At 36.5% G+C, this 13,307-nt stretch overlaps 1 protein-coding gene across 1 annotated transcript; it reads right to left on the bottom strand.

Annotated features, from left to right (window-relative positions):
• Positions 1 to 257: 257 nt before the first annotated feature.
• LOC110113958 (nitrate regulatory gene2 protein) lies at positions 258 to 11,626 on the bottom strand. Its single transcript, XM_020846684.2, has 4 exons — positions 10,945 to 11,626; positions 10,686 to 10,864; positions 10,086 to 10,309; positions 258 to 1,302 (listed from the first exon to the last, which is right to left on the bottom strand). Exons 1-4 carry the CDS (start codon positions 11,624 to 11,626, stop codon positions 522 to 524), a joined length of 1,866 nt encoding a protein of 621 aa, XP_020702343.1. The 3' UTR covers positions 258 to 521.
• Positions 11,627 to 13,307: the final 1,681 nt, after the last annotated feature.

Below are 13,307 nucleotides of genomic sequence, written 5' to 3'. Positions count from 1 at the left end.
TAAATTTCAATCCATAGAGTAAAACTACTTCAATGCGGCTAGTCCTTATAATTTTTTCCTTTCAGAATTTTCCACATAAAAAATCTTCTCTCATTCCAAATCCTTGCTTATTTTCCTCCACTTCTCCCCAGCAGAGTTGAATACAAAGAAGAAAACATTATCAAATGAAGCAAAAGAAGACCTTTTACCATACTAGTCGCTCGAGCGCAGTCCGAAAAAAAAAACCTGCAATAGCCTATATAAGCCTACAGAACAGATTTGCACAACTAAGAACTTGTGAAATTTCTGCAGTTCTGAAGCTTACAACAATACAACATAAAAAGCATCAAGGCCAATCTCCTAAGGTCTTTCCAACAAAACAAACAATCAAAAACTACAACTCAACTTAAAATTTCGCTTAAAACCCTGCTTAAATACATAAAAACTTGTGACTTTACATGCCACGACAAAGCCCACTCCCCAGCCTACACTAAAATATGTACTGCTTACACATGAAATACACATGTTCCTTCTGTTTCCTCTCAAGTTAGCATCTTAGTGAAATTGAGGGAAATATTTGAGGTCCTTTGATGGTTATAAACAGCACTGAATGCTTGCGCGCACACGCTCGAGAACCCTGTCATTGCCTGGAAGACATTGGGGAATCCTGTCTGAAGATTGTTCAGTGTCATTGCTCTAGTGATTCCAGAACTCTTCTCATACTTGGTCTTCTCTTCTTCTGCCTTTGTTTTCAAAGCATCCACCTTTGCTTTCTTCTCCATTACTGGTGATCTGCTTGCATTGTCCCCATAGCCTTCGGATGAGTAAGGGCCATACTTTCTCTCCAATGATCTGAGTTCTTTGGATCTCTTCTCCAGCTCTTTAAATGCAGAATCTGATCGCTTTTTCAGCTTGTGCTCCGCAGCTTGCTGTATGACAATAGCATGAATAACAGTTAAGAAGCTTTTAATCCCCTCAGAAGCAACCTTGTCAGGAACTCTGTCGAGGGCGAGCTGCCACTCCTCACAAAGACCATAAATTTCAGAGTTTTGGTGATTTCTATCAAGTGGGTCATGCTGGCACTGGAAAAGGGAGAGGCGAAGCCAGCCTGTGATTGCATGAATATAGTCTCTCTGCGACTTTATGAGGTTGCAGAAGGCGGAATACCAGTTTCCGATTTCGGCTTCTAGTTGTAGGGTGGCTTGTCGGTGGAGTTCAGATGTGGCAATGGTGCTTGATGGATTGTTTAGATACTGGAGTTGCTGCACAATGTGAGTTTGAACCTGATGGCATTCATACATGCCTCTCCACATGCACATCAAGCTGCAGTTTCCCAGAATTGGAAAAGGAATCTGTTATAAAAAAATTATCCATTGGTGTGTAAATGTCATTAAGGAACTCAAAGATCATTGGAAATGGTAAATGATGGTGATGTCTATATTTTACTTGGAAATTTTCATCTTACGTTCATAAATGATCATTGACAAAATGGTTTGAGATATAAGGTGAAGGACGGCATCGAAAAAAGGAATGTTATGGTGTTAAAATTAACTCAATCGCAATATACATTGCAAGTAATCAAAGAAACATTGCATGAGATATGAAATGCCTTAGAATATTCCCTAATTTGCTAATTGAGGAGTTGGGAAAAAATAATTCTTGAGATTTGTGAAGATGCTTGGATGATCTAAATCAATTTCATGTATGAAGGTTGGTCACCCTATTTAATCACATGATCTTGGGACTCGAAAAACTTCAGATTTCTAAACTATATATGATGACAACTTCTTGGGTCAAGATGTAATCTCTCATACTCAATATATGTGCCCTCATGAAGGTTGGTCATTCTATTTATTTAAAACTTAGCTAAAGCCTATAAAAAAGCCCCCAAAAAATCATACCCTCTTGCGCTCAAAAGCCGTAACAACTTCCTCTCAACTGCCTCGACCTTCAGCCCACCCCCATAGTAGTAGCCACCATCATCGTAGCCACCGACGGGGATCACTTGAAATATGCAGGCCACCACCATTTGCTCTAAAAATTTAAATATTACTCTTATTTTATGTTGATGACAAACATTTATGAAAGAGGAAGATAGATGAAGTAAATAAAAAAGTAGATTGGGAGGTATTGGACCCTATAGTATGAGGCAAGGGAGAGGCCAATTTGTTATGATGACTCAAATAAAAATTTATTTAGTAATGATAATACATATAATCTATGAGTCGTTGTCAATTATTTTAACTTTCTTTAGTAATTAAATGTAGATGATTAGAGAACTAAGAAAGAAGAAATTTAAGAGGTAGACTTAATGCTATATGATATGTTTAAGCAATTAATATATTTCATGTTGTTTTTCTCATGTAATACTTAAATTTCAATTCTATTTCACATAATTTATTACTTACCACTTTACATTTTTTTTATCTACAAACCCATCTGTCTTCCAAAATTTACCTCGGAACTTAGTTCGTTAAAACTCCCTCGCCGAATAAGAAAAGCGAGTGGAGGCTGAGGCTGAATTTTCGGAGCCCACAGTAAATTTGTTACTTCATTATTCAATAGAAAGTTAATATATCATCCTTTAACATATTATTTGGGTCTTATATAAAAAATCACTTTTAACTTTTATTTTTAACTTTAAGCAATTTTTAGATTTTAGGGTTTACGCCTCAAAATGCCTTAAGGCTTACGCCTCACCTCATGAATGAAAAACGCCTCAATACCCAATTACACAATTTTAAACCTTGAAGACAGGTTCTTTGGCTATAATGAGGCGAATAGAATTGGACACTGTGTTATTGAGAGTAATTTTGAGTGTAGCGACTTTAATTTGTCTCATATAATATTTGAATTTCAATTCTATTTCACATAATTTATTACTTACCACTTTACATTTTTTGTAATTTTTTGTTTCATATGTATGTAAATTTGTCACTTCATTATTCAATAGAAAGTTAATATATCATCATTTAACATATTATTTGGGTATTATATAAAAAATCAATTTTAACTTTTATTTTTAACTTTACGCAATTTTTAAATTTTAGGGTTTACGCCTCAAAATGACTTAAGGCTTACGCCTCACCTCATGAATGAAAAACGCCTCAGTACCCAATTGCGCAATTTTAAACCTTGAAGATAGGTTCTTTGGCTATAATGAGGTGAATAGAATTGGACACTGTGTTATTGAGAGTAATTTTGAGTGTAGCGACTTTAATTTTTCCTTCATCCATGTTGAAGCATTATATTTTGAGAAATAAGAGGATTAGCATCACAACTATGATAAAAATTCTATAACAAAGAGGATGCAAAAGTTGATGTGAATACTTATGGAGATGAATTGGATGAATCAATCTTTTGTTGCACAATTTCACCCAGAGATAAATCTCACCATTGTAGCATTAAAAGAGAGGAGACGACCATTTTGAAGATATAAAAACTTCACAATATCTACGCTTCCAATTTCAGTATATGTACTTTAACGTGCAATAAATATGCTTTAGAGATCTCGCATAGGTATCCAATTTAAGTGTCCTTTAGGTCTTATAAAATTGTGTGGTGCTCTACCCTTTGGTGCTTAAGAACATGAAATGCTCAACTAGTGGAGAATCTGTTGAGAAAATCAAAATTTTCGCCACATTATCAAGTAGGAAGGAAGAATTATTAATTATTTGATGCAACATTCATAGCATATGATTTGAGAAGCATTGCACTGAAAGTCTGAGGATGTTTTAAGACCTCAATGAACTAACCCGAGGTGCACCAAGAGGGAGGATGAATTGGTAATTTAAAAATTACTCAACAGAAATACTGATATTTTGTTTAGAAAAAAGAATTTAAAACTAATCCAAACAATTTACTTAAAATCATGCGGAAGAAATTGAGAATTTAAAATAATATTTAAATACATACAAATTTTTTTTGCAAGCCACAACATATTCTAATTGCAGCTGATTATAAATATTATAATTCGTGCAGTAAATTCAACTTGCAGATAATAGAAAAATACATCGCAGAAAAGTAAATATGAAAAGGAAAAGCACACCAAAAATTTTAATAGTTATTTGATCAACCTTGACCTACGTCCACTCCCTGGACTCCTCCGCTCCGAGTATTACACTAGTACTAAGTGACTCTCCTTTTGCCCCCAAAACAAAGAGGAGAAACCCATACAAAATCCCTTCCACCAATCCCTGGTGCAGCGGAGTACCAGAAGCTATGTCACCCTCCTGGTGACGATGTTGCGACATCGAACCTTCAATCTTTTTCTCCCTCCTGGAGAAGGCAGAGAACCTCAGCTCCATTTTCTCCCTCCTGAAAAAGGCAGAGAACCTCAACTCCTTTTTCTCCCTCCTGGAGAAGGCAGAATGGAACAACCATGTGAACTTCTCACTACTTCTCCCTCACACTCAAAATTTTCCTGGCTATTTTTTGTTCAGAGGAGATGTAACTGACATCCAAATTTTGTAAACCATTAGTGGCTTCTTTTAGTGGATCACATCATATCTCCTCTCCAATAGAAAAAGGCTTATTTAAGTTAAATTACATGAATCATGGTGTTTCTTAGATGTTTGATCTCTTTCTAAGTTGATTTATATCAAACCCTTATATGAAGCTAAATGATGATCATCATCTTTATCCATCATTTTGTTACTTGAGTTAGAAATCACATTTTAAAAAGAGGGTAAATATGCTCATAACTACTGATTTATCATATTGAGCACACAAACTCTATATAAATTAAAAATATTGTAGTGTCAAAATTATCTTTTCCTTCTAAGATGATGGATGAAGTACCAAAGATGTTCTTTCCCTTTTCTAACTACTCTACTCCTAGTGTGATCTAGGGGTGTAAACAAGTCGAGTCTAGTCCAGTTTATGCCTTATTGAGCTCGGCTCATAAGCAAGCTCGAATTCGAGCTTGTCCCACTGTAAACGAGCTGTCATAGGCGGAATTTATAAAACTTATGCAGGATTTAGAAGAAAAGATGCAATATTTAACATTTAAATAAAACTTAGGCGGTTTTTATTAATTTTTTTTAATATTTAAATTTAATAAATAAAATAAAATTATTTAAAAAATATTAATAATTATTCGAGCTGACTCGCAAGCTCACGAGCCAAGCCGGCTCAAGCTCGAACTCGAGCTCATTTACTAAACAAGCTAGCGTTTGAGCTCGAGCTCGACTCATGAGCTCAATAAGCTCGACTCATAAGCCCATAAACGAGTTGAGCTCAGGCCGACTCGACTCACTTACACCCCTAGTGTGATCCATTTCTCTTCTCTCCATCCAAACAAGTGCTTCTAGCAATTTCTTCTCTCGTAGGATTCCAAGAAATTTGATTTCCAATTTTCATTCATTACCAAGGTACACATCCCCTAAGGTTTAATGCGTTCAGGTTTCCCTAACATTGCTCATCACCGAAGCATATTCTTTTTCTCAACATCTTGTTTTTAAAGTACTCAAGGAGGCAACAAAAATCAGAGTATTGATAAAAAATTTCAAAGTATTGATCGAAAACTTCAAAGATTTTCAAATGACAATGCTATATGTTGATGAGTATAAAATTTTCTTAGGTATACGTCAATGTTAGGCTTCACTAATGCAATGCTAGATATGCATCACCAACTAGCATTACTATTTTTTTGCTTGCCATATGCTTTGCTTCATTAGTTTTTAGCAGTTCCTTCGATTAAGTTTTATGACAATGGCAGGGTTCCTTCGATTATGCTTCGTTTCTCTAGTTTCCTGTGCCATTAATATTTTTAGGAATAAGTGTACGATGATGATAGTTTATCACCATAGTGGGTCTTTCATGTGTATTCCAAGAACATATTCTGTAGAAGATTAACAATTTCAACGTAAATCCTACTTATTTGCTAGTTATAACTTTAGAAGAAATCTTCATTAAATTTTACAACATAGCTTCTTAGATAAAATATATAAAATATCATTATAAGCTCCCTATAACTAACAGAATTAGACGTCTTGCAAGTGACTCACAACAACTGGAGATAACTAAGTGGAATAAGAAAACAAAGCATATTAAAATATATACACTTAGTGGTGACGAAAAAATGTGAGAAAACATTCTTAAGCCTAATAATTCACCTAAAGTCAGCCAAAACCTATAGTCCATAGACTAATATATGGAGACGAATAGAGAAACCCATATAACAAAATTATGCTCGATGATGTTGAAAATATGCATGACATGGTTGTTGATATTCTCTCTGATGGGGCGGGGTTGTGGTTCTTAGATCACTGATGTAATCAATTACGGAATGTGAGACTCTTAAGATAATTATAAGAGTTAAAGTTAATTTGAAGGGTTTAATTTGAAGATGGGGAGAAGGCTTAAGGAGTTTCGGTAATAAGCCACAATTCATGTAATCTGCCCAAAAATTAAACTCCAACTTTCCAGCTTCTACCAAATGGACATCCTTCTCTAGATATTCAAATCCAATAAAATTGAGTTTTACTCACATATGAGAATATATAGTTTAAATCTAGAGAGTTTGTTTTGGTTTGGAGAGGTTTAAGTTGTTCAAATCCGCTCTAGAAGAAGAGTATGTGACCAAATAACCTTAAATCAAAAGGCGGGAATTAAAAATCTGGATTTAATCGAACTGGCTTGCAAGCCAACGTGCCAAGTTAGATCAAGCTCTAACTCGAGCTCATATATAATAAGAGGTATAACATGAGCTTAAATTCAACCTAGTAGCTCAGTAATCTGACTCGCCTGTTTGTTAGCAAGTCGAGCTCGAGCAGACTTAACTCTTACACTCCTAATGGTGCCTAGAACTAGAACGGAAGATGGGTAATATATCTAAAATAGGATATGATGGGGTGTAAATGAGTCGAGTCGAGTATCTGCCTACTTCTTATAGCTCGTAGTATAGGCTTGAGCTCAAAATCGTGGCTCGACAAACTCTACTCGTGAGCTCGTTAATGAGTGCGCTCGTTAATGAGTCAAACTCAAGCCAGCTCAGCTCACTTACGCCCCTAAAGGAAGAGCCTACATCATAAGTCAAACTTAATGATAATCCTTATATGGCGAAAAACCTAAAAAAATATGTCATTCAAATTTTGATGAGGGACTCGTTCATAATAATTTTAAGAATGACAAGGATGAGTTTGATTATAAAATATTGCACGTGAATGAGAATTTTGCACTAAGATGACAATTAAAGTTTCATAGTATTTATCATTTTAGATACTAGTGGAGTGGAATAAGGGAAGGAAATGGAAATTGTCATATAAATATTGAGAATGTTATGATTACATCTACATATAGGTTGTAGGTAGAAGATACATGCATCACCAACCCAAATTAAAACAAGTTTTCATTCAAACTTTGTCTAGTGAAAACCATAGTTGTAGGCAATATAACAACTATCTAATATATTAAAGGTACTTAGTCAAAAGATTCTTGAATATTTGCATTGTCGACCCAAATACTATAAGAAAAAAAAATAAACTTGCATATATTTTTTGTGCATAATCGATCAAAGGCAAATTTGTAAGGGGCATGTAACCCACACAATAAACCATCACAAAGTCTTAATTTTGCAACGGACAACTGCCAGTAGCAAAAAAAAAATTATAAGTTTGCAACACACTTGTGACATCTAATTTTCCATCGCAAAGTTGAAATAATTTTGCTACTAAATTTTTAGGTTCCAAATATGTTGCATATTTTATTCCTCAAATTTTTTGGCATTTGAGACTACCATTTTGACGATGATCTCACACTCATAATCCTCCTTGAGGTAATCTTGAGATCCAATATCTAATTGTTTAATCTTAGAACAATATCATAATTAAATTATGTTTAGTTAGATCAACTACAATCTAGATTGTTTAGGAGGAATATAAATTTGAGAGTGAAAACTCTATGGTTGTGTGCTTCATGGTCAAGTCCTCTTGGGTTGGTTGTTTGCATAGTGGCTAACCCCTCTTGGGTTCTTCTTGATGGAAGCCCAAGATATCTCTCTTATCTCTTGATGACCTCTCTCTCAACCTCTCCTGCTTCTTACCTAATATTTCTAATTGCATTTATAAGTTTTCTTCCCCTCTTATAGCAATTAAAAAAGATTAAAAAAAAAAAACCCAAAGCCTATTGCAAGGGGGCAAATAAATTTAGGGCACCCTTGACCTAATCATGCTCTTCCTCCAAACTCCTTGAATCTCAACCAATAACTACAGATCTGACCTATACACACCTCTCCAATATTTACAAGATTCCCCATCCTCAAAAATACCATTAAAACAATTCCCTAATTGCATCATGATCAATCAAGGTTAGCCAAAATCAGCCCAAACTAGACATCATGGCCTTATCTTAGCTTAGCCTCCATTACACACACCTAAACCTTTTAAATCTCCCCCAAAAAGTCGACATCACATTTCCTAACATTTCCCTAGAACTTTCAAAATGATTCATGCCCTAAATCCCTCTCCATGCCACTACCCTAACGGTAAATCCCTATGGGATAGTTATAAAATTAACTTGCCCAAAACTCTTGGTCAACAAGCTCTCTTTGTCCACACTATCAATAAAATTCCTCCAACCATCTAAAAGATGTTCCTCGAATCTTTACCCACCCACCAAAATAACTGGAAGCCTTAACCTCCCTAACTAGGTTAACTTTGGTATTCGAGCCAAAGCTAAAACCTCAGCAATTTAAGCACAAAGATCTCTTGAAGCTTCAACAGTTGACACTTGTGATTGGCGGATCTATCAACCACAAAGGGGTAATACTAATATTGGACTTGTTTAAGTTTCTAAATTTTTATTTAATAAAATCAAGGAGAAAGTTTGGGAAAATTGCATATTTATGGCAAGTCTACAATGTTGTGTGTTAGCTCCAACTAATTGCCTCTACCCGTAAAGCCTAGCCCTTTCCTATGTGTGAACCTCCCATTTTAACCTTATATTAAGTAAAATTCTTCACAAATGAGTGCTCCACAAACAAACTAGCAACCAACACTAAGTGTCAATCTATCTATAAAAGCTAGTATTATATTGCATTAGACTAAACTATAATTCATTGGAGGAAGATCATTTTGCAAAAACATTATGCTATTACTTGCCCAAACAATTCAGTGGAGTAAAATTTTTAGCATCTAACGAGCCTTGCCCTTGAACATCATGCCACCCAAGTCAATCATAAATCAAGTTGATCAAAATGATAAAAATCATTGATGGTAAGTGATATGAGAAACCAAATGTTTATTCAAAAGATTACAATCTAATTGACTGAGAGTAGGGGACAGATAAAGGAGTTAAATAACCTACCCATTTGAATTCAGAGGATGATAAACCTTAGTCAAATCTTAGGAAAAATCAGGCCCTTAAGAGATAACCTTTTTATGGAAATGAGAGGGACACCCACCGAAAAAGGCAGGTACCTCACTCCAAAGTCATGTTATTAAACTAAAACATCCGTTAACAATCCATTAAGTAGTCAATATACAGATGCAATTGCTGAAAAACACGTTCAAAAAAATGTTATTTTGAGATATCATTAAACAAAACAATGAACATCTACTAATAACATAACATTACAAAGAAAATATCAATAAGCCAAGCTTCCAGGTAATAAATAGAATTCACAGAATATAAAAGGTATATTACTAGGAATAATCAGCAAAATTTTCCAAAGGATCCTATTATTATCTAGGAGAGATATCTCTTCTATGGCATAATATCTATGTACAGCTTCCATCACCCCTAGTAATAGCTCTTCAAATTTAGGATGGTTACCAAATCAGTCAAAGCAAGCTCTACAGCTAAAAGCAGAGCCTTCTTAGCACATCCTACTTCATTCCATGCTGCACCACAGCTACTGAGCAGCACTGTAATCTGTTATTCTATATTCGTACTGCTACAAAATAATAAATATTAGTTGAACAACCACGCCCACCCCCCGGAGTAAATAAAGCCTCTCCTTTTTAGTTCTAAAGTCAAACTAAAGAATCACTGTCAAGTCTTTTACTCCATGGACCACCCATAAAACAACGGCTCTCCTTCTTTCTCTAACTAGAGGACAAAGAGAGAGGGGGCGGGAGAGAGAGAAAGAGAGAGAGAGGATTTACCCGTTAACAAGATCGAGGAGCTGAGGAAAGAGCTCGGCCTCTCTAAGCCTAACAATCTCCGTGGAGGTGGTCTCAATAGCTTGACAATAAACCATCAACTTGGACTCGAGCCTCTCAATCTCCCTCTTATTTTTCTGAACCTTGAAGAAATCCCCGCCATTAGCCTCTTGTCTTCTCAACAAACTCTGTCTCTTTTCTTTCTCTTGCCTAGTTCTTTCACAATTCTGCATCAGAAGCAAACATCATTAATCTGCAAAGCATTTTCACACATAAACCTCTCCATGTGACTTTATTTGTCTCGTCCTCCCATTAATGGGACCACAAACGAATATAAACAAAAAAAAAAAAGTGGCGTTACAGTGCAAAGCGGCGTTACAGTGCAAAGCGGTAAGTAAGAGAGTAACAAAACCATAGCATAGTATTATCGAAAGCAGTAGATGTGGGCAGTGTTTTTGCCAGTAGCCATGCACTGGCTCCACAAGCTCAACCAAAACCAAGAAGGACAATAAGAAAAGATGCAGAGCAGTAATTCATTGGCATCTAACAACAGAGTAAATAAACAAGGTTTACCAAATTAAACTAAGCAATGAATCATTATACCTTGACCTCAAGATAAAACTTTTTCTCCCAAGCATACAGCTTCTCGATCGTACAAGAATGGCTTACTCTACTCATCTCCTCCCGGGAATCCCTAAAACTAGATAAAGCTGCCGCCCTTGGGCTAGAGCTCCAGGAAAGAATCAACGGGTTAAAGCTTTTGCAATAACTAGACATTTTTCCTGCATTAAGAAGCGAACAGTAAAGTAAAAGCAACTATTTGCATTGAAAGAAGGATTGTGAGAAAGAAATAAGAACTTGCCGGAAATTCCATGGTTGGAAGCAGCAGAGCCACAACTAGAGGCTTCCAAAACAACGGAAACTTTCCTCCCGGTCTCGGAGGCTTTAACAAAGTACTCATCCAGCTCCTCAACTATCTCTGAGAAATTCTTCTTCCCCCTTGGAACAGTCACGACCGCAAGCTCGACGGCTGCATCCTTCGAGAATCCACTGATAACGCAAGGCGGCGGAGTGGTCGCCGGAGCGGCGTTGACTTCCGAGATAGTGGCACCTGCCTCCTCCCACTCTTCTTCAGTGACTGAATGGGAGGAGGGGGGGGCAAAAGGGTCCCAGAAGTCCCAGGCGGAGGAAGAGGGAGGGGGAGGAGGGGGCGGGGGAAGAATAGGAGAAGCAGTGACCGTTGAAGTCCAGCTGTCGGAGATGGGGCTCAAGGGAGGAGGAGGAGGCGGCGGCGGCGGAGGAGAAGCGTGGCGAGGAGGGGGAAGAGGTGGCGGCTGCGGCAAGGGAGATAGGACATGGAGATGGGCTTCGGCATTGGCGAACTGGAGAAGTGCGGCACCGGTTGAACGGAGGAAATGGAGGTAAAGAGAGTGAGCAGCGGCGAAAGCTTGTCGTCCCTCTGAAAGCTCACGCATGTAGCGCCGCCGCGCTTTGCAACGAGAAACTGCTTCCTTGCTCTGAAGACTCGAATGGCAGCTACCCATCTCTCCTTCCTCTGTACTCTACTCCTTGCACCCCTGTTTTTTATGGGGGATCAAAAAGTTTGAATTTTTTCCCAAATTTGGAGAAAAAACAGTTTAGCCACAGAAATCTAATAACCTCACTCAACAACCCAATCTGCTCTCTGGTCCTTCTCAGGAGTTGCTTTAGCCTTTGCCGATGTGAGGAATGTTAAAGGCCGGAGACGTGGTGGTGGGTTGGATACAGAGAAGCACGGCCATAGGAGGAACATGTTTTTATGCGTTGGGCAGTGTGCGTAGAGAACGCTTTTGGTGTACTTTACATTTTTACTCACTCCATTGTATTCAATTCATTTGAAGGGGTTAAGCGTTATGGGTGAACGTTAAGGGTAGAAAGGTAATTGTGATAAAATATTTTGAAATGTTAACGATTGGGATTTGGGAATGAGTTTAGTGCTTTTTAGGCTATTATTGCTACTAACACAATTCTTTTTCTTTTCTTTTTTTCTTTAATGGGGGTGTTTATTTGTTGTCATTTTCTTTAGAAGGTAGGCCTGCAAACGAACCGAGCCGAGCTAAATATGTGAGTGTTCATGTTTGTGTTCATTTAATATCAGCTTGTTCAAGTTTGGTTCATGTTTGTTCGAGCTTATTCACGAGTTCAAAATCGAACACGAATCGAGTTTTTATCGAGCTTAATGTCAAACTTGTTCACGAACTTTAAATGATGTTGTTCGCGAACATAAATGAGTCGAACGCATTAGTGTTCAAGTTTGTTTATTTAAGAATCGAGTATTTAAAATATTGTTCAAGTTTGTTTGTTTAGTTAATTAAACGATCGCAAAAGAGCTTTAATCGAACCAAACAACGAGTAGCTCGTCGAACGTTTGGTTCGCTTGCAGCCCTATTAGAAGGCGTTTGGTTGCGTAACTAATCTCTTAGTGAGCCTACCAACAATTAGCCCAATAGGTACATAACCCATAATTATTTTATAGCGAAATATGCCTTTTACAAACACATTTCGCTTTAAAATAAGTTGAATGAATTTTTAAGATATTTAGGCTAATTAAGTTAAACTCATATACATATTCTATATAGGTAAAACTAAAATTCAAATTTTTTTTAATTGGTTGTCAAAATTCTTAACCGACAAACAAAAATAAACTATATCAATAAATCAATTCCAATTTGATCTTCTTTTTCTAACGTAATGAGAAATTTGATTTAATATGTCGCATAATAGTATTATTTGGATAAACTCTCCTTTAAGATCAAATTATTCTTAATATATCCAAATCCTTCTCGAATTATATCTTTTCTCGAAACGCTAAGCAACACTATTCTCAGCTCCTCCAAACACTTGCAGTCAAGCACAGTGCTTATATCTCCTCCCTTCGTTGGAGATTTCCATGGACAGTAACATAAGAAGATCACAACAATAAACTTGAATTGGACAAAGTAGTTTACTCTGATTTTGATAGTTATGTGCAAGTTTTTGAAATCTTTCAATAATATTATAGGTATATGATCTAAATGATTCTATAATGATTCACATTCTTCACATTGACTTTAAGTAAGAGAACTGAGGTAATTCTAATGAAGTTCCAAATAAGATAGAGGATCGAAGCAATTTTTGAACTACGAACTAAAGTCATGACAAACACATTCTTGCAAGCATAGAGCATAGCAAATAAGAATGACACAA

This window comes from Dendrobium catenatum, unplaced genomic scaffold (genome assembly GCF_001605985.2).
Source record: "Dendrobium catenatum unplaced genomic scaffold, ASM160598v2 fragScaff_scaffold_810, whole genome shotgun sequence".
In the NCBI taxonomy this organism is placed as follows: Eukaryota; Viridiplantae; Streptophyta; class Magnoliopsida; order Asparagales; family Orchidaceae; genus Dendrobium; species Dendrobium catenatum.
The sequence above is the reverse complement of the archived record's forward strand: the minus strand, read 5'-3'. Positions and strand labels throughout refer to the sequence as shown.

Bases quoted from the DNA above. Each gene is read 5' to 3' on its own strand.
- LOC110113958 (XM_020846684.2), bottom strand. From the start codon at position 11,626: ATGGGTAGCTGCCATTCGAGTCTTCAGAGCAAGGAAGCAGTTTCTCGT. The intron at 10,865-10,944 runs GCAAGTTCTTAT...TTCTTAATGCAG, and splicing joins TTCCAACCATGGAATTTCCG to GAAAAATGTCTAGTTATTGC. The intron at 10,310-10,685 runs GTATAATGATTC...CTTCTGATGCAG, and splicing joins AGTTTTATCTTGAGGTCAAG to AATTGTGAAAGAACTAGGCA.